Consider the following 18132-nt stretch of genomic DNA (forward strand, 5'->3'; position numbering starts at 1 on the left):
GGGGGGGGGGCATTTAGTAGCTTCTTCTAGCCTTACTGAAAATTTGACTTTTTTTTTATTGTTTATTTTTTACTTTTTTGACTCCACAACTTTATTGTTAATATTGATTCTAGTCTGTTTTGGCTAGGGAAGATTATTTCAATTAAAATATGGCAACCCAATGCACCAAATAAATCTGAACACATGTCCTGGGACAATGTGTGCTTATGACTACAGACCAAGTTCTTTAAAAAGTAAACTGCCTTAGAAACAGTTTTTGTTGATGAACAAGGAAGATTGAATGTCTGAGAGCAAAAACCTATTTATTCTGAACCTGTAAGAAGTGCCGATGTCTTAAAAGTAATAGAGCTCAAGAGGGGGACATCGCTCCTTTCTTTGGTAGTGGCAGGATGTCCTGCAGACTCGTGCAGGGTTTGCATGAAGCCAAGAGGAGCTGGATAATACAGGAAAAGAGTTTGACCTGGAAAGGAGCTTCTAGAGAAGCAAAACCCAAGAAACCTCTCTCCTCTCTACAAGGATCCTAGCTCTTCGTTTCCCTGCATATGTGAGATACCTAACGATTGCCCTACTTGAGGAGGAAAAACTCTTTGTAAAATGAGTTAGGGAAGATGCCAGGAGCCCTCTAGAAAGAATGCCATCTTTTCGTGGCTTGTTTCTGTTGGTGGGTACACTAAGATTCGTTTGGGCACTTTTAGTTCCAAAGATGGGGAAGCATTCATTATGTTGGTCTTGGAAATGGGAGGGAAGAGAGAATAAACTTGCTTGATACACATGGAGGCGATACACTGGAACTGTAGGTTGTATGACTTGTCTTCTCTATGGAAACTTGTAACATTATTTTTTATTTTATTATAATCCTGGCACATTTATGAAAAATAAAACCAAAAAACAGCCGACACCTTGCTTTATTTTAATCCCATTCAGAGATTAGATTTAAAAAAAAAAAAAGGCCCAAATCCCATATCCATTCCTCACCCCTCCTTTACTCAAAGGAGAAGGGCAAATACTCAGTTTTCCTTCACAGTGAATTGCAAATATGAGCAAACTCTAATACTGTCAAAGGGAAAATTATAAATGAACGCCTTTCTGTGATATCTTCGCACTGAAGATCTCAGATAATTTTACAGTTGCCGGTGATGACGGTTCAAAGCTGCTTTTTCCTGGGAAGGCTATGACATCATTGTGTGATATCAGTAACCCTCGCATTCAGAAAGTTACTGAGCTACCGGGTGAAACCCGTTCCGGTTTAGCATCCAAAGCATTTGAATATCTCCCCCCACTTGTAAAAGGAAGCAGGTGTTAACACTAGTTTTATTACAGCTTTCTAAAGCTGTGTGTGTGCTTTAACTCAAGCAAGTAGCTTTGGGTTGAATCAAACCTTCCTTTTATTTTTCTGCCTTTTCCCCCCTCTTTGATTTAATTCTCAGTGATGTGTTCTGCTCTTAGTTTTATTAATTATCTTTGAACTTATTTCCTGTTGTTCTGTTGATTTTTTTTCTGGCAACTGTAATTAGTTTGCACCAAAAAATGTTGTGGATTTCATATATATATATCTATATCTATATCTATCTCTTAAATAGTTTTTAAAAGACTAAAGTTTATGTAATTCAGTTTGAAATTAAAATTAGAAAAGCATGACTTTGTGAAAGGAATTTTAATTGTGCTTGTGTGACAGATTGAGTTATTTTACATGCCACACCAGCTTTTGACTGTATTTCTTTCATGGTTTGTTGAATCATTTTTAAATTGTGTTCATAATAAACTTGCAGCATTAAATGAGTTTGTCTATTTAGAAACTGAATCTTACTTTTACTTCAGTTTAAATAAATATATAGACTAGGTATATTCCTGGGTTATGATGAAAGTGCTGTGGATTTGGGGGTGGGAGGGGAGAGTAAGGGTTGAGAAGATAACAGCAGAGGTCAGTGGATCTAAAATATTTATTAAGTTCTCCAGCTCTATGTGTCAATTAAATTCTTCCTTAAAAAAAAAAAACAAAAAACAAACACCCCCCCCCGAAACCACAACAAACCCACAGCAAAAAATTGTTGAGTTTTCAGGCAATTGTTTCTTAATTAACTTCTAGGGAAGATTCACAGTCTTCTGAAGTTTTCTAGGACTTGGTAAAGAAAATTGTCTAACCTGAGAACTTTAGCAAGTATCAACAAATGAAATAATATGTAACATGACTTGCAATGTTTTTTTTCCCCCATAAGATTGTGATACAAACTGAAGTGCAGTTAAGAATTTTTTTCTAGCCAGCAGTATAGATAGTTGTAACAGTATACACTCCCTAACAAGCAGCAGTTATGCTCAGGTACACTTAAAAAGTCCCCCCTCACCCCCAAAGCCAAGGGATTGTACAGCAGAGCCTGGAGAATGGATAAAACTATTTGAAAAGTGTCGTTGGCTCAGTTTTCTCACCCATAGGGTTTAACTTGCACTATAAAGCTAAAGTTACAGATTAGGAACTATTGGGGGTCTTCTGACACGGAAATTAATAACACATGGTTTATTTTTTCTGAAGCCTGCACATTCTATAATCACTGGCTGTAAGGACTGATGCACTCACAGTGTAGGAATTTGTAACGCTCTGTTCTTTTTTTATAGGAACATAATTCAATAATTCAAATTTTGAATTACTTTTTTTTTCTCTTTAAGTGTTATCTGTTTTTTTTTCTCTTGTTCTCTCTCCCTATCCACCAAATAAGTAAAAATTCTAGAATTTAATTAAGATATTGCAGTCATTCATTTTTCCAAACTCTGAGTAATTTAGAATGGTGGTGACTAGGTCTGAAATGGTTAATTATAGGAAATGCACAATCTCCTGTCTTCACCAGCACCTTATAGAAATTCAGCATTCTTCCATAAAGTCTGTGTCCAAAGGTTTACCATTGATCCATAGATCAGCTACTGCTATGTGTTTGAGGGGGAAAAAGCCTGAAATATGACTTCTGCAAAGTCTTGATTCTTTTAGCATCAACAGATGCACTTTCTTGGAGACACAGTCTTAGGGAAAGTTAAGGTTGTGTTTGCTTTGAGCTACAATGAGAATGATTCAGTTAATGTTTGCAGATTGATATATATATCTACCAGAGGCTGTGTTTTTATTTCTAAAATCTGCTTTATAGCACCCTCTGAAGAAAAGAGAAAGTTTTAATTAGTTAGGCTGTATATGGAACTCCGTCCTAAGTCAGCAACTTGCAATATTGGCACTTTTTATTGTTGCCTGCCTTCCTCTCCTCCCCTTCCCTGGGAAAAATGGGATGATTGGCAAGCTATCACCCCATTTTTCGTATTCCTCTTTGAATAGAATAATCTTCTTTAATTAATCTCAGAAATTAATAGAATTCTTGAAAATAAAATCTTGACAACAATGAGGTTTTTGTAGGTGTCGACATATATTCTTTTTATCAAACTTTTAATTAAAAGTTCCTATTTACTATTACTTTGCAGTTTGCGAACTGCTGACTTAAATCATCCAGCTATTACAAGAGGGGGAATTAAACTGTGTAACACATACTAGCTTTTTAACAAAGGAGTGTTTTAGGGTTAAGTACATACCAGAGCTTTGTAACATGTTTAATGTGGAATCCACCAATAAGGAAGTATTTGTTATCAAATATCTAAATGATGGTAAATAAATAACTATTACATTTTATTACTCTTAGAATCTTGAACAAGCTCCAAATCATTAAAGCCTTGCCTTTTTGATTGATTATCTGCGGCACATCATTTTGTATTGAGTAAAGAATTGAGTTTTGAAAATGCTTGCACTTTCAGGAAGTTGATTCTTTTTTTTCTTCTTCTTCCTCTTCTTTAGACTTAAAACAGGCTTGCTTATGATTTTGAATGTAAATAGACTTAACCAATTTATATTAAGAGATATGATGGCCCTAACCCCTTTGCTTTAGTGATGGGGCAGATACCAACGGAATGGTGTTTTTCAAATATATGGTTTTGAAAGAATGTATTTGTCTGCCTGTTAATGTATCCTGAAGTATTGCTAATATTTTTCTTGTTTTTCTGCTTTGCATATTTGGACTGTCGTCTTGGGCACATATTTCTGATGAATCTACCTCAATGCAGTTCACACGATTCCTCTGTGATTCTCCTCTGGAGGTATGTATTCATTCTAGATGCAAGTTTTGAAATGAATGTATTCTTTCCTCTTTACTCTCTGTAAAAACCAAACCATTATAGTATAGGTGGTATGGATGGGTATCACAATATTTGTATCATCACCGACTGGTAAGGAAGATAGCACTGTATTTTCAAAGGAGTCTGAGGACTCCTTTGCTGGATAATAAGCTACCACTGAATTTCATATCACTGCGTTAAGAAACAGTAGCACAGAAAGTGCCATGTCTTTTCTGTTCTTGATTTATTTCTATGAAAGAAAAAAATATATTACAAAATAACTTACTGAACTGGTATTTGACCACAATCTGATTTAAAAGTTTAGGAGAGATGCTGTTGCTTCATTTCAAGTAAGCAAACTGCTGCGGATTTCTTGCACTGTCTGTCTTGTTAGTCTTAAAGAGTTAAATACCACGTGACTGTAATGAAATTGTCAGGTTATAGTAATTATGCTAGTAATTTGATATGTCGCAGTTTGAATGAATCCATGTGTGGAGAGTTTGTTGCTTTTCTCTGCTGAGTCCACTGGCCTCTACATTCCTGAAGCTGAAGAGTAATAGAGCTCATTAGACTTTATAGGAAAAGGGCTTTTATCACCTCGTCAACTCGGGCAGCAGACTGCCATTATATTCTTAATTTTGTATGGCTACGTAGATGTTGATGCACACTTCCCTGCTAGGTTTATACCGGTATTGTTTCTTACAGACACTTTTTATTGACATTTCGAAGCTTGAATTAAATTTTGTGTGGCACCACTACAGATGTCTTCAATTAGATGAAGTTAAATAAAAGGGGTTGTATATCAGAGGCCAAGAGATTCTTGAAATTCTTTATTCTGAAACGGTTGCCACAAGCAAATCTAGTAGTATGTAGTCTGTTTACTCTTTTGAACAAAAATAATTTAAAATCAAATTTAAACCTTACGTGATTTCAATTTGTGATTTTTTGAATTTTTAATATTATTATTAGCTGCAAATAGTATGAACACCCAAACTCATTCTGTCTTTTTTATTTCCCCATTTTATTATTCTGTTTAGTTTCAGTTTTGGCTATGGGCTCTGGCACAAAAAATGAATAGTTTCAAAAACGATAGTCTATAGTAGCAGAGAACTAGGCAATTTTCTGGATTGTGTAAACAGGATAATGTAGAGAGAACTGTTTCTTTGGGGTTTTTAATTCATCCTTTTGTCTTAGAAGCTACATTTAAACATTTGCCCTTTTACTACTTCACATGTGCAAATAACACTTTGTTTGGAGAGGTAGTACGGTTATAATGGTTCAGTACAGGAGAGCTGCATGGAGGAGTCTTAACCAAAAACCAGTGTGGCCTGGTACCGTGTTGCTGCCAAAGTGAGAGCGTTTATGGAAGAAGGACACAGGGAAAATCTGAACTGCTCAGGGTGGATTCCTACCTAGGTTTTGGTGCTCGGTGAGTTAGGAGGATGTTCTGGGCCAGTGGTTGTATCGGCATCATTAATAGTCATCTCTGCGTTTGTCCTTCTCGAGTTGTTCCACGTCGTCTTGATACAACAGTTGGAAGGAGCCTCAATACTCGGATGCGCCATGGCATTACGCAGTCAAATGATGATTTTTTGTTTGGTTGGTTTTTTTTGTTTTGTTTTCAAATCCTTCTCTAATTGCTCTTTAGTCTTTTTCCATTTTGACTGATGCTGAGTATTAAATCAATGATTTCATAAAACTGCTCTCAAAAGCATCTTTTTGAGTGAATTGCTAATTTATACCCATTGTTTTAGATGTGTGTGTTTAGCAATATTTTTTTCTCCATGCATTTATGTTCCATGCGTTTATGAACATTTGATATTTCCTCTGCCTTTTTAATCACTTGGGAACTTTCTGTAGTTGTTTACACTCAGCTCTTGCTTAACCATCCTGAATACTTTCAAATTATCAGCTCAGTTTGCTGCAACATTGTTCAGGCGTCAGTGATTCACATACCAGTATAGAGAAGAGAATAGATCCAGCGCGATGGAAAGTGAGCTGCTTTCCATTATGTAAATGATCATTTGTTCTCACTTTGCTTGCTTTTATCCGTATTGAGATCCGCTTTTGAATCCTAAAGAACTGAAAGGCGTTTGTGAATCTAGATCTTTGCTCTTCAAAAAGCACATCAGCTTCTGCTCTACTTTATTTTGTTTATTGATATGAGTTAATTTTTAGGAGATGTAATAACAAATGATATGGTTACAGGTCTATAATTCCCAGGATCACCTTCTGTAGAATGTCATATTTTAGTCACATTTGATGCGCTGCTCAGGACGAAATCAAAAGTCATTGCATTTAGAGATCTTGGCAAATTGCTTTTTTTTCTTACAGTGGTGTAGACATCACCATGATGTCTACATGGTGATACTCCACGTCTCTTGCTATTGAAGTCCCTTGTACCTTCACAGCTTCACTAATCTTTTTAGCATTTTAAACTTCTTATCCCTGTCCTGATGAAATAGTTGACAGTATAGCTCAAATACTATACTTTTCCAATAAGGTACAGAAGTTAGCTCTGTAGACATTGTCTTACTTTTTGATGCAGTGAGTTGATTTACTTTGTTTTGATACAGAATCACAGATTTGTTCAGGTTGGAAGGGACCTCTTGAGATCACCTAGTCCAACTCCCCTGCTCAAGCAGGGTTGGCTAGACCAGGTTGTCCAGGACCATGGGTTTTGAATATCTTCAAGGATGGAGACTCCACAGGCTCTCTGGCCAGCCTGTGCCACTGTTTCACCACCTTCTCAGTTAAAACCTGTTTCCTTCTGTTCAGATTGAATTTCATGTGTTTCAATTTGCATGCATTGCGAATACTGTGTTCAGTTTTGGGCCCCTCACTATAAGAAGGACATTGAGGTGCTGGAGCGTGTCCAGAGAAGGGCAACGAAGCTGGTGAAGGGTCTGGAGCACAAGTCTGATGAGGAGCGGCTGAGGGAACTGGGGTTGTTTAGCCTGGAGAAGAGGAGGCTGAGGGGAGACCTCATCGCGCTCTACAACTACCTGAAAGGAGGTTGTAGTGAGGTGGGTGTTGGTCTCTTCTCCCAAGTAACAAGCAACAGGACAAGAGGAAATGGCTTCAAATGGTGCCAGAGGAGGTTTAGATTGGACATTAGGAAAAAATTCTTTACTGAAAGAGTGGTCAAGCCTTGGAACAGGCTGCCCAGGGAAGTGGTGGAGTCACCATCCCTGGAAGTATTTAAAAGACGTGTAGATGTGGTGCTTAGGGACATGGTTTAGTGGGCACAGTGGTGTTGGGTTGACGGTTGGACTCGATGATCTTGGAGGTCTTTTCCAACCTTAATGATTCTGTGGTTCTATGATTGTCCTGTCAGTGGTAACTACTAAGAAGAATCTGGCTCCCTTATCTTCATTCCCTCCCACTGGGTATTTCTACAGACTGATAAAACCTCCCCCTGCATCATCTGTTCTCGAGGCTGAAGAGTCCCAGTTTTCTCAAGCTCTCCTTATACCTCAGATGGTCAAGTCCCTTAACCATCTTTATGGCCCTTATGGACTTGCCCCAGTAAGTCCTTATTTTTCTTGTACTGGGGAGCCCAGCACTGGACCCAGCACTGCTGCTGCATCCTCACCAGTGCTGAGCAGAGGAAAGCTCACCTCCTCAACCCTGCCTGGCGCAGCCCAGGATGCTGTTGGCCTTTTTTGCTGCGAGGGTGCATTGCTGGCTTTTTTTAATGAAAACATGCAGTGCTACCTCTCTGCTGACACAGCCTATATTTGTAGGCTGCTTTCACAGCATTTCCATTGATCCCTAATGAAAGGAGGACGTAGTAGTGAAAAGGAAATATGTTGCTAACCAAGAGATAGAAATCTACCATAGGTTGTGTGTGTGTGTGTGTGTGTGCGCCTTTGGGAAAGGAACTGCTGGAATTAATCACTTCACTTCTTCAGCAAATAATTTCTACTGAATTGTACAAGTCAAGGGTTTCCTGGCTTTTTTTTTTTTTCCTTTGTGTAAGGGATAGATTAGATTTCATATCTTCCTCCTCCCTCCATCCACAGCAAAGGGTAATATGGAAAAGTTCAAAGTAGGAGATTTCGTGAAACCTTCCAGAGAAAAACTAATCATGCAGTTAGTATGGTCAGGACCCATTTTTGGTAGGTGAGTATGCAGTGCCTCCTGCAGTTGCACAGTGGTCTGGCATGTTAGCAAGTGCAATTTCCATAATAATAATGATAATAAAGGAGTAAAACCTCTCTTAAAAGTAAAGAGAAAGACCAATGTGCTTTGAAGAAAATTAAGTGCTCTTACCATCATTGAAGTTCAATTATAAGCAGTTATTACATTGAGGTGTACTAATTGGGGCAATATGTAATACCAGTTGCTATTAAATATTTAAATTTTAATAATGCATTATAAAATATGAGCAATTAAATATGTTCACGGAATCATTAGCTAGCAGAATATGAAGACAGGTAGAATTAACGTGTGATGGAATATATTGTATTTTTCTCTGCATTCTAGTCTAGACATTGTAGAAAAATTTATTTGTTTTAATTTTTGTCCTGGATTTAGTTCTTCTTTTTTTGATTGTTTCAATATCATCAGATGATAATAATTCATTTTATTGAAGTTTGAGTATAAATTGTTAATTTTAAATAAGTTGGTCCCTCTGGATTGATTCCAGGGCTAATGTGTATTATTTCGGGTAGATAAGGTAAGCTCTCTCTGGTGGGGCTTGCTCACCTGATATCACTGATATATTTTACATCACCTTTGACAAACATAGTCCCAGGTGGACATGGGAGTAGTGTGAAATGGGATAACCTGCTTCAGAAAAATGTTTAATATTCTAGACCTGCTTCACGTCAAATTGCCTGGATGGTACATGAGAAATTAGGTTAAAGGAGCCAAGTATTCATTGAGAAATTGGAGAAAATATAATACCTACAAGCATTACAAAGGATTACATTGTATGAAAACTTTTCAAGGAGGAAGAAAATGCTGCTCTTTTTAAAAATGTTATTTACTTAACGTAATGGAAATCCCTGAACATTTTGCCTGAAATCAGTGCTGTGCTTATTGTGTTTGTTGTAGAACATAGCCTCTTTTATGCTCATGACATTTCCCCTTGTAATTGCATTAGTGAAATAACTGTAGTTTATACTTTACTAGAAATTGTTAACTGATGCTAATACTTCAGTTTGCAGAGGTCTGGTGGATGAATGAGCCCATGCGATGCCATTTGGAGGTTTGGGGTCACACACAGACACAGCATTCGTTTAACTTCAGAAGACTTAGCTTTGAGTGAAAATCTTTTCCATGTTGGCTTAGACTATCTTTTTTAACATTCATTAAATCCTACATGATGAGTTTTTGACAAAGAAAGAAAATCTGTTTTAACTGAAACTTATTTAAGCAAGTCTGTGTTATATTACCAATCACATTTCGCCTTGGCTTGCAGGAGATGTTTCATTTTTTCTGTCACTGGCTGCACCCTGGTAGTTGAGAGGAGAACTTAACCAGTGCTGAGAAATCCTTCAAGAAAATCTCTTTCTTGACTGTGTCCCAGCTTAAAAGTTTTACTAGGGACCATGTGATTTCATTTGGCTCTACTGAAAAGTTGAGGATATTGTATGAAACCATAACTGTTGAATAAGTAGGCTTTACCTGAATGAGAAGGAACGCTAGTATCTGCATCTAATATCCTCGTATACTGCAGATTGAACTCTCAAATGTTTGATTGTTTCACTTTTACAGTATCTGTAGCTCCATGTCTAGTTTTATGCTATATAACCATATAAAAATGCAAACATTTTATTATATGGCCTTTATTTTGGGACTTATTGGTTGGGTAAGTCAGTTGGAATGATTTTTGTTCACGTGATTGATTTCTTTTGACACATGTGGTACCAATTAGAATAACTTCTACTGCCCATCATCTCTTCAGTCTGCGCTACTGTATCAAAATACTTGATTAAACCCACCTTCTGTTGTAATGCAAAACAGTTGGTAATAGTAGGCCATATTGTCAGATTTATTGAGTGAGAAGCAGCTTTCTGAAGATCTGGCAATGCAGTGAAAAACATGACTAGATGGCTAATTAAGTTGAGCACAGTGGAATTCAGGATTAAAGTAAACTTGACATGGGAGAAAATGGCATGCCAAAGTTGGTTGTGTAATACAGTTTAAATTAGGAGATAATTTTCTTCTTAATGTGAAGCACCAGTTTCTGGCTCTGGGTGCTTTACCCTGTCCGAAGGCATATTTCACTGCACATCCAAAACCGGAGTGCCCAAGAATAGTGAGTTCCTTAGTGTTTTTGCAGAGGATACTCTGATGTGGGCTGACAAAGAAGCAGCTCCACAGTTTCTGTTGCAACAGAGAGTTTCAGGTTCTTAGAGAAATGTTGTTTCGTTGGTCATAAAGAGTAAACCTCATAAAGAGTAAACCTCACATAAAGAGTAAGGTGTTCAGTTCTTTTTCTAATAAATGCTCTTCTCCAGCAACTTTAATGGCCACTCTGAGAAACTGAATTTCTGTGGCCAAAGTGCTTCCACTACTTGGGGGCATGGGGGAGAGAAACAGTAGGGTCATTGCCGTGACACACAGTGTTGGAGGAACTATGCAGTCGAGCCAGCTTTGGGAAGCACCAGCATAGTGTAATGTAATGTCTGCATTTCACCTTTCTGCCTTTGGGCTTCATCTCCTGTTGAAGAGTAAGTAGGTTAAATTAAAGGCCAAACTATGAAAAGAAAAAAAAAATCTGCAGAATTTGTTTGCATGTAATAATGCATTAATAACTTGATGAATCATATTGTTTTATCATTTCAGTACTGTAAGAGCTAGATGGCAGAGGCTGTTTGCGGATTTGTGTTTGGCATGGGTGATATATAGAGCTTGCTCATCATGAGTACAATGGAGGTCAGAAATGATACAGCAAACTAACATTGTTTTCCCTACTTCTCAAATCCCTTTTTTCCTTTCTCTAAACATGGATAGCAGGAGTAATCTCTCAGAGAATTTGCTTTTGTCTTAAAATTCTTTCTAAAATGATTTTTATGCTGAAGTCTACCTGTCTGATAATTACATCCCTCTTTTGTTTTTGCTTAGGCAGAGAATGCACCAAATGGACCAGAATGTGGCTATGGTTCTTTCCACCAGCAGTATTGGCTGGATGGGAAGATAATTGCTGTCGGTGTAATTGATATCCTGCCCTACTGCGTGTCCTCTGTCTATCTGTACTATGATCCAGACTATTCTTTTTTATCTTTGGGAGTCTACTCTGCATTACGGTAAGAGGACATTTTTGTTATCTGGTTAGACGTAATAGTAAGAATTGATACTTGTTCCTAAACTTGAGCTTTTATTTCCAGTCTAAACATATACTGGTAACACTATCTCTAGCAAAGTATTTGTGGTGGTTTTTTTTTTTTTTTCATTCTCTACGGTTGATTGCATTCCAAAATTTTTAAATTTTTAATTGTCATGCTTGAATAGGGATGTATCTTTCTAGTTAAAATACTTTTTTAAAGATTAAAAAAACACTCAGAAATGAAATACCTAGTTTTTATTGCCCCTGAAAATAATTTAGTATTGCTTGGTTTAAAAAAAGCCCCTTTTTTGTTTGAATAGAAATAATTTTTCCTTTGACCTTTTTCCTAGCCCAGTCACCAAATGAAATTAATCACTTTTATAGTTTTATGCACACTGAGATCATAAATACTACAGTACCTAAAAACCGTTGTCTTCTGAATTAGTAGTCTCCTGCTGTACTAGCACTAAGTATATTTTTCAGGTATGTTAATCTCATTATCTTTGACTTTAGAAAGTCTGATGGAGAGTAATTCTATGAATTTTAAAGCCTTAAATTAACTATCAACCTAGTCTTGCAAAACAGTAGGAATAGTGAGTAATGCTTTTCACTGTGAATAAGACTTGTGCAATTTAATGTCTCAGAAGTCTAATCACTCATAATTTGTTTAGATTTTGATTAGGATCTTTTGATTTCCTAAGAATCTTTTTGTTTGTTTGTTTTTGTTTTTTTAAATTCTCCTTTTGGGTGTATTCTTTGCATGAGTTGTTCAAATGCGTATGTCAAAGTTCACTGTTAAGTTGCTGACATCAGTCTAATGGTTTACTGGTGCTGCAGTGAGGTGCTGCAATCACTCCTCTCCATCTCTGCTGTATGCTGGGCTTCTAGCAACCATATATTTAGCCAGTTTAATTTACTGAGCAGAAGACTGTTTGCTTTAGCAACCTGGTTAGCGAGCTGAGTTGGCTCAATGAAGAACCTGTTAACACCAGAGCTGGTGCAAGAGTTGTGACGGAACCACAACGTGCAGCTGAGAATGGCTAGGGAGAGAGGGAGCAGGACCTCCTCCCACTCTCTAGTAAGCTCTTAGATCAGTTAAGTGCAATTTCTCCAAGCATGTCACCTTTAATAAGAGCTGATAACATTGCCTTCCTGTTGGCTCTCCCCACCTTGTTCTGGAATGGTTCTTTATGAAGGAGAAACTGTAGAATTATAGAAGAGTTTAGGGCAGAAGGGACCTCTGGATGTCATCTGGCCCAGTTCCAGCGCAAATCAGGGCTAACTTCAAAGTCGTTATGAGCATTAATGTAGCTGTTGCTGTAGCATCTCCAGTGGTCTATGTCTAAAAGAATCTGAACTGTCATTTTTCTGAGGCATTCAATGGCGCTGGCAATTTATAAAATTAATTAGAATTAAGAAATGTAGAAAAAATGTTGGAACTCCTATGATTTAGAATTGATCTTTTTTCTGTCTATTAGTGGTCTAGATTTTTAGAAGTATTTTATTACATATGCTAGATACTTGAAATTAGACTGATTGGTTTGTTTTGTTTTTTTTTTCAATGCAAGGTGAGCATATAACATAAAATACTAAGTCCTCCTAAGTTGTTTTTTAGTATTTGTACATATCACATTACTTTATGTAATAATAGACTGACATAATCCATGCTTATGAATTCTTGAAATGATTTTAAATTTTCTATGTAATAAATTTAAAACTTTGTCAGTGCAACATGCATGCGTGGCTCAACTAGTGAAAAGGCAGCTTATAAATTCTGCAGCATTTAAGGCGATAAAAATGAGTTCCCAACAGCCTTAGAGGGACCCAACCTTGTTCTTCTTTCAAAAAGGGGAAAAAAAATTGAGAGTTAGGGAGGATTTAGGAAGTTGCAAAGGAATCTGATACCTTCAAAGCTGTTGCCAGTTTTACTCCGAGGAGGTTAAACTGCATTGCAGTGCTGTCACTTCCACTTCATGCTACTTTGAGAATTTTTGCTGCTGAGTCGTAGAAAGGATGGGATTTGAAGATCATTTGAAATATGTAGGCATGTAAATAAAGAATGAGGGGAGAAGCAGCTACTTGTGAAATACCAGTCTTACCAAAGGAAAAAAAATCATCAAGAAATACTGAGTGATTCTTATTTTATTTGCAGGAAAAAGTTAAACCTTCCCCCTACTACCTAAAATCATGAATAGTAGACAAGCATAGTATTCATAATCTCTATGTTGTAAGAGGACAAGTACTTGAACTTCTTTTGGAATTGGGTTATGTAGCACTGAAATAATAAGTCTGAATTTTGTATTGATGAAATGAATATAAGTCTTTCTCACAAGTTGACTACTCTTGCTAAGCGCTAACAGCCATTATAACTCTTTAGATATGTACCACAAAGCTTTTGTAAGCTTTACAAAAAGGTAATTGCAAGTCTGTAGTCCCTCCCTTTTCCGTAGGGATTTATGCAGAATGAATGCAGGTAGATGTGAGTTCTCTTGCATTGGATCACAGCATACACTCCTGGATAGAGGAAAGAGAAGGATGCTTTAGCATCCCCCCAGTAAAACTTTGCCTGGAGTGGGGTTGGCGGAATAGATAAATGAAAGATAGAGCAAGAACTTGAGTTAAGGGTTCTTACCTGGGACGTATCACCGGAGACTATAGTACATGTGAAGACACCAGCAGTAGTTCTAAGCAAGCTAGCTTTGGTATCACGTGCACTAATTGGCTTGCACGAAGCTTTCTTGCCCATGGTAAGACTGCTGCTGCAGCCCAATTTTTACCTCGTTATATTATGGTCTATTTACTTCACTTTCTGTTCACTTTGAGTTTTTTTGTTTTATTAAATCAGACAGCGTAGTCCAACTGGAAGGAGTGTTTAAGAGATTTTGAAATGCAAAGATAATGTTTTTTTCCCTGTAGTGTTCCAGCTTTTTGAATTGCAGAAACGTATTTGTTTAATTAGGTCCAGGATAATCTGCATGAAACAGTAAGATTGTTTAACTTTATGCCATGTCTTACAGATTGTATGTATGAGGTGATATTTGTAGAATTTTCTCACTTCTGGAATCTGTTGTATTTACCTGGATTTTCAGATATAGAGTAACTTATTTCTAGACCTTCTCATCTTGGAGTGGATGTATCTTGATGCAGAGTTATTGTGGATTCATGATGGTCTCGGCAAACTACATGCAACTGAAACGTTAGCTTTTCTGTGTATTTAAACATCTTCATTACTAACTTAATATTAAGTGATAAAAAACCCCCAGCATTTGTACATGCTTCCTATATGCACGTGCTCATATCCTCTTATCCCTTCGACATTGAAAGTAAGGACCAACATCCATATTTTGTCAAATTTGGTAAAAATGTGAACTGCAAAGTTACAAATGCTATAAAAATGAGCATTATAGTGGAAACACTGCAGAATCTTTGTAATAATACTATTTTCCTTGGGCCAGTAAAATAAAAAGCAAAGTTGTTTTGGAATCCATTGACCCATCTTTTTCAGAATAAATGAGAAAATCATACAAATAAACATGGAATAGGTGAAAAATACCTTTTGTTGCATAAAGATGGATGTTTTTACATGTAAATTGCTAGAATGCAAATAAGAGAACAAATAAGAGGCTTATCCTTGAATCTTGTTTTTTAAAAATACTCTGATGTTTTCCTGAGCCACGTTAGCCAGTCTGTGTACAATAGCTCGGCCAGATTTCTGTAGAATTCCAATGTACATGAATATTAACAAGAAAACTCTTAAATAGAGGCTCTTAGTCACTTTTATTTGAATTTCAAATTAGTCAATTGGCAGGACAAAACACAAAAATGGAAGTATTTTTAAGCCTGACATGGTGTTTTGCATTTTGGTGATTTGTTTGTTTGGTTTTTTAAGCATTAATTTTCAGTTTATTATCTTTGGGTTTTTTGAAGCATTAGTTTTGAGTTTATTATGTTCATTTTTTATTTGATAAAAGGCTAGTCCTTTAAATAGGTCAAGAGCCAGGTAGCTCTAAAATATTTCAATATGAAGAGGTAAAATGAATATAAGAATTGTATTCAAAAGTAATTAGTCTTTTCTTTCCTTTCACAGGGAAATTGCTTTTACTAGGCAACTTCATGAAAAAGCTCCTGATCTCTGTTTTTATTATATGGGTTTCTACATTCATTCATGCCCCAAAATGAGATACAAGGTAAAGTGTGTTTTTACTTATTTCCTTAGTGTACTATTATTCAAAGCATTTGACAGTGTTCGTAGTAATATAATATTTTGTAATTGTCATTTTGGATTTTAATGTAGACGTTATATGGTTAAATTTGAACATTGGTTACTATTTAACTTGGCTTAGGATTTTTTTTTTTTTTTTTTAAATTTAGCTGCATGTGGTATTTATTACAAGTTGGCTTAAAAGCAGTTCACATGGAGAGGTTTTCAAGGCTGTCAGATAATAGTTTGTCATTTGGTTACCTGGCTATCTCATGTTTACAGTATATCTTCCAATAGTCTAAAATTCTCCCATTTTTAGGTTTGCATGTTTGTGGAACTGTTGCTTAGTGATTATAGGCAGTGATAACATGCCTTTGTGATCTTGGCTGTACTTGGGTTTTTCCTCTTTTGTTTTTTGTTAGAGATAGGGGACTTGGTCTACTGATAAAACCAGTGAGAAGCTAGGTGAGCAGCAATTTTGAGCTAGGTTAGCAGATTTTTGAGGAAAGTGTCAGGAGAATCCATAGGACGTTTAGAATAACCAATCTGTCACCAAACCTCCTTTGTAACCCCTGTTAGCTTCAACTTTGTTTAGACCTGAGTGCCTAAGGGTGTCTCTCTCCTGTGTTTTTTAGATCTCGTGAATGTGGTATCTTTTCTCTGTAAATGTATCACTCCTTTTTGAATATTATGATACAATTTCAGAGCACTGAACACTGATAGAAATTTGCTGAATATTTACACATAACCAAATATATCTGTTAATAATGTGGAAAGATACAAAGCTTATGAAATCTTGGGTAAGAGGTACAGTCTTTTCTTTTCTTTTTTTTTTTTTCCTCAAAGTGTGCTAAAAATCTGAAGTGTTTTCAGCTAGTTTTCAAATAACCGAAAAATTGTGAGCCTCATGGAAGTGATGGTTGTGAAGGAAAAACCATTTCAGCTCTATTGTGGCTATACTACACGTGGCCATGATGATTCAGTCTTCTGAAAATAACAAATCCCTCCCTCTCCTTTTGTTAAAGATGTTTGTCCTTTTTTTTTTTTTTTCTTCCCCCCTCTCCTCCCTTTACCAACTTGAGTTTATCATCTACATCTGCTGGCCAAACAAAGAGAATATTAAGTTTGAGGGAAGCCAATGGGTGAGTTGGAAAACACTGCTTCTGTCATCTAAATCATCTTAAAGGCTATTGTATCACCAGCTTGAACCACAGGTTCTGATGACTTGTTCTACTCTTTGGAAATATTTAAAAGCTTGGGATGATTTGTTCATATTGAAACACCGCAATTTAACACCCCTTGTCTATTCTACAACCTATGTAGTTCAAGACTTGTAAAAAGAATGCATTTAGCTTACTAAGGTACTTAAGAAAAGAAACAAATCTGACTGTAATGGCAAAAAGCATCCCAGTTCTGAAAGATACCATTGCTAAGAAACTTTGGGTTCAGCCACTTGTAGTAGGTTATAATAAAAACATGAACTTTGTATACATGGATTAAACAAAGCTCATCCATAAGTCAATGTATTAAAGTAGCCAGCAGACTATTAAAATATGAAGATTAAATGCTGTGAAACTGGGAGCTAACCTCAGTAGCCACTATACATTTGTATTATTTATTATAATGTGGTATCTCTTCTGTTGGGCCCGTGCTGTTATTTGAAAATGATTGCATCAAGAATACAAGATTCTCATGATGCTTCTAGCTTTTCATTCTCAAATAATGGAAATTGAATAAATTATAGTGGGAGTATTATAATTGTTTTTGTTTGTTTGGTTGGGTTTTTTTTGGTTGGTTTTTTGTTTGTTTGTTTTTTTTTACAAAAGCTCCTTTTCTTCCCTTGCTTAGACTTAATGACTATCTGATATGACTGTGATTTGGTAGAATATACATTTTAGTCTTCCAGAAACCTATACATGTCAATGTGCTTAGGTAATTAAGTGTGTCCCAGTATGAGAATTACTGGGGCAGGGGGTGGGGAGAAGAAGAAAGCCTATACATATGTATTTAGAACACACACAATAGCAGGTAAGTAATGCTCTGTGTTGGGAGAGTAACAATTTAATAAATGAATTGCAAGGGTTTTTATTTTATTTTATATCTCTTTTCCTCTATATATTTGTTTTAGAAGTGGCCAAATGTAATGTAACTGAAAATCAGGTTGACATTAATTCTGTAGTTCTACTTTATCCTCACTGAAATAGTACATTGGAAACAAATTTTAAAACTAAGCTATGAAATGCGTCTGGATAATGCTACTACTCTTGTGAAGTGATTGGTAGTGGTAAAGTAGGGTGGGTAACTACTGACTTTGCGGATTAAGTAATTTCAGTAATGCCTGGTTGACTTAGAGGCGTTACATATTGAAGACTTTGCTTTATTCCAGTTTAATAGAGATATTAGAGGCTCCCTTCCGTTAATGATATTAGTGTGGAAGAATGACAGGCTGCAGATAACTTGTTAAACTGATGTCAGGTAAGCAAATTAAGAAGAACGGGCGGGGAAGACGACC

General features: G+C 36.4%; 1 protein-coding gene across 1 annotated transcript in view; it reads left to right on the forward strand.

Moving 5' to 3' along the window:
* Nucleotides 1-15606, forward strand: part of ATE1 (arginyltransferase 1) — a gene marked incomplete at both ends in the record, with an annotated part of 26477 nt that extends 10871 nt beyond the window's left edge. The window contains 3 exons of the mRNA XM_009576205.1: nucleotides 4090-4122; nucleotides 11218-11399; nucleotides 15507-15606. Of these exons, the coding sequence (XP_009574500.1) occupies nucleotides 4090-4122; nucleotides 11218-11399; nucleotides 15507-15606 (315 nt within the window). The remainder of the gene's footprint in view (nucleotides 1-4089; nucleotides 4123-11217; nucleotides 11400-15506) is intronic.
* Between the last annotated feature and the right edge of the window lie 2526 nt (nucleotides 15607-18132).

This window comes from Fulmarus glacialis, unplaced genomic scaffold (assembly GCF_000690835.1).
Source record: "Fulmarus glacialis isolate BGI_N327 unplaced genomic scaffold, ASM69083v1 scaffold14704, whole genome shotgun sequence".
In the NCBI taxonomy this organism is placed as follows: domain Eukaryota; kingdom Metazoa; phylum Chordata; class Aves; order Procellariiformes; family Procellariidae; genus Fulmarus; species Fulmarus glacialis.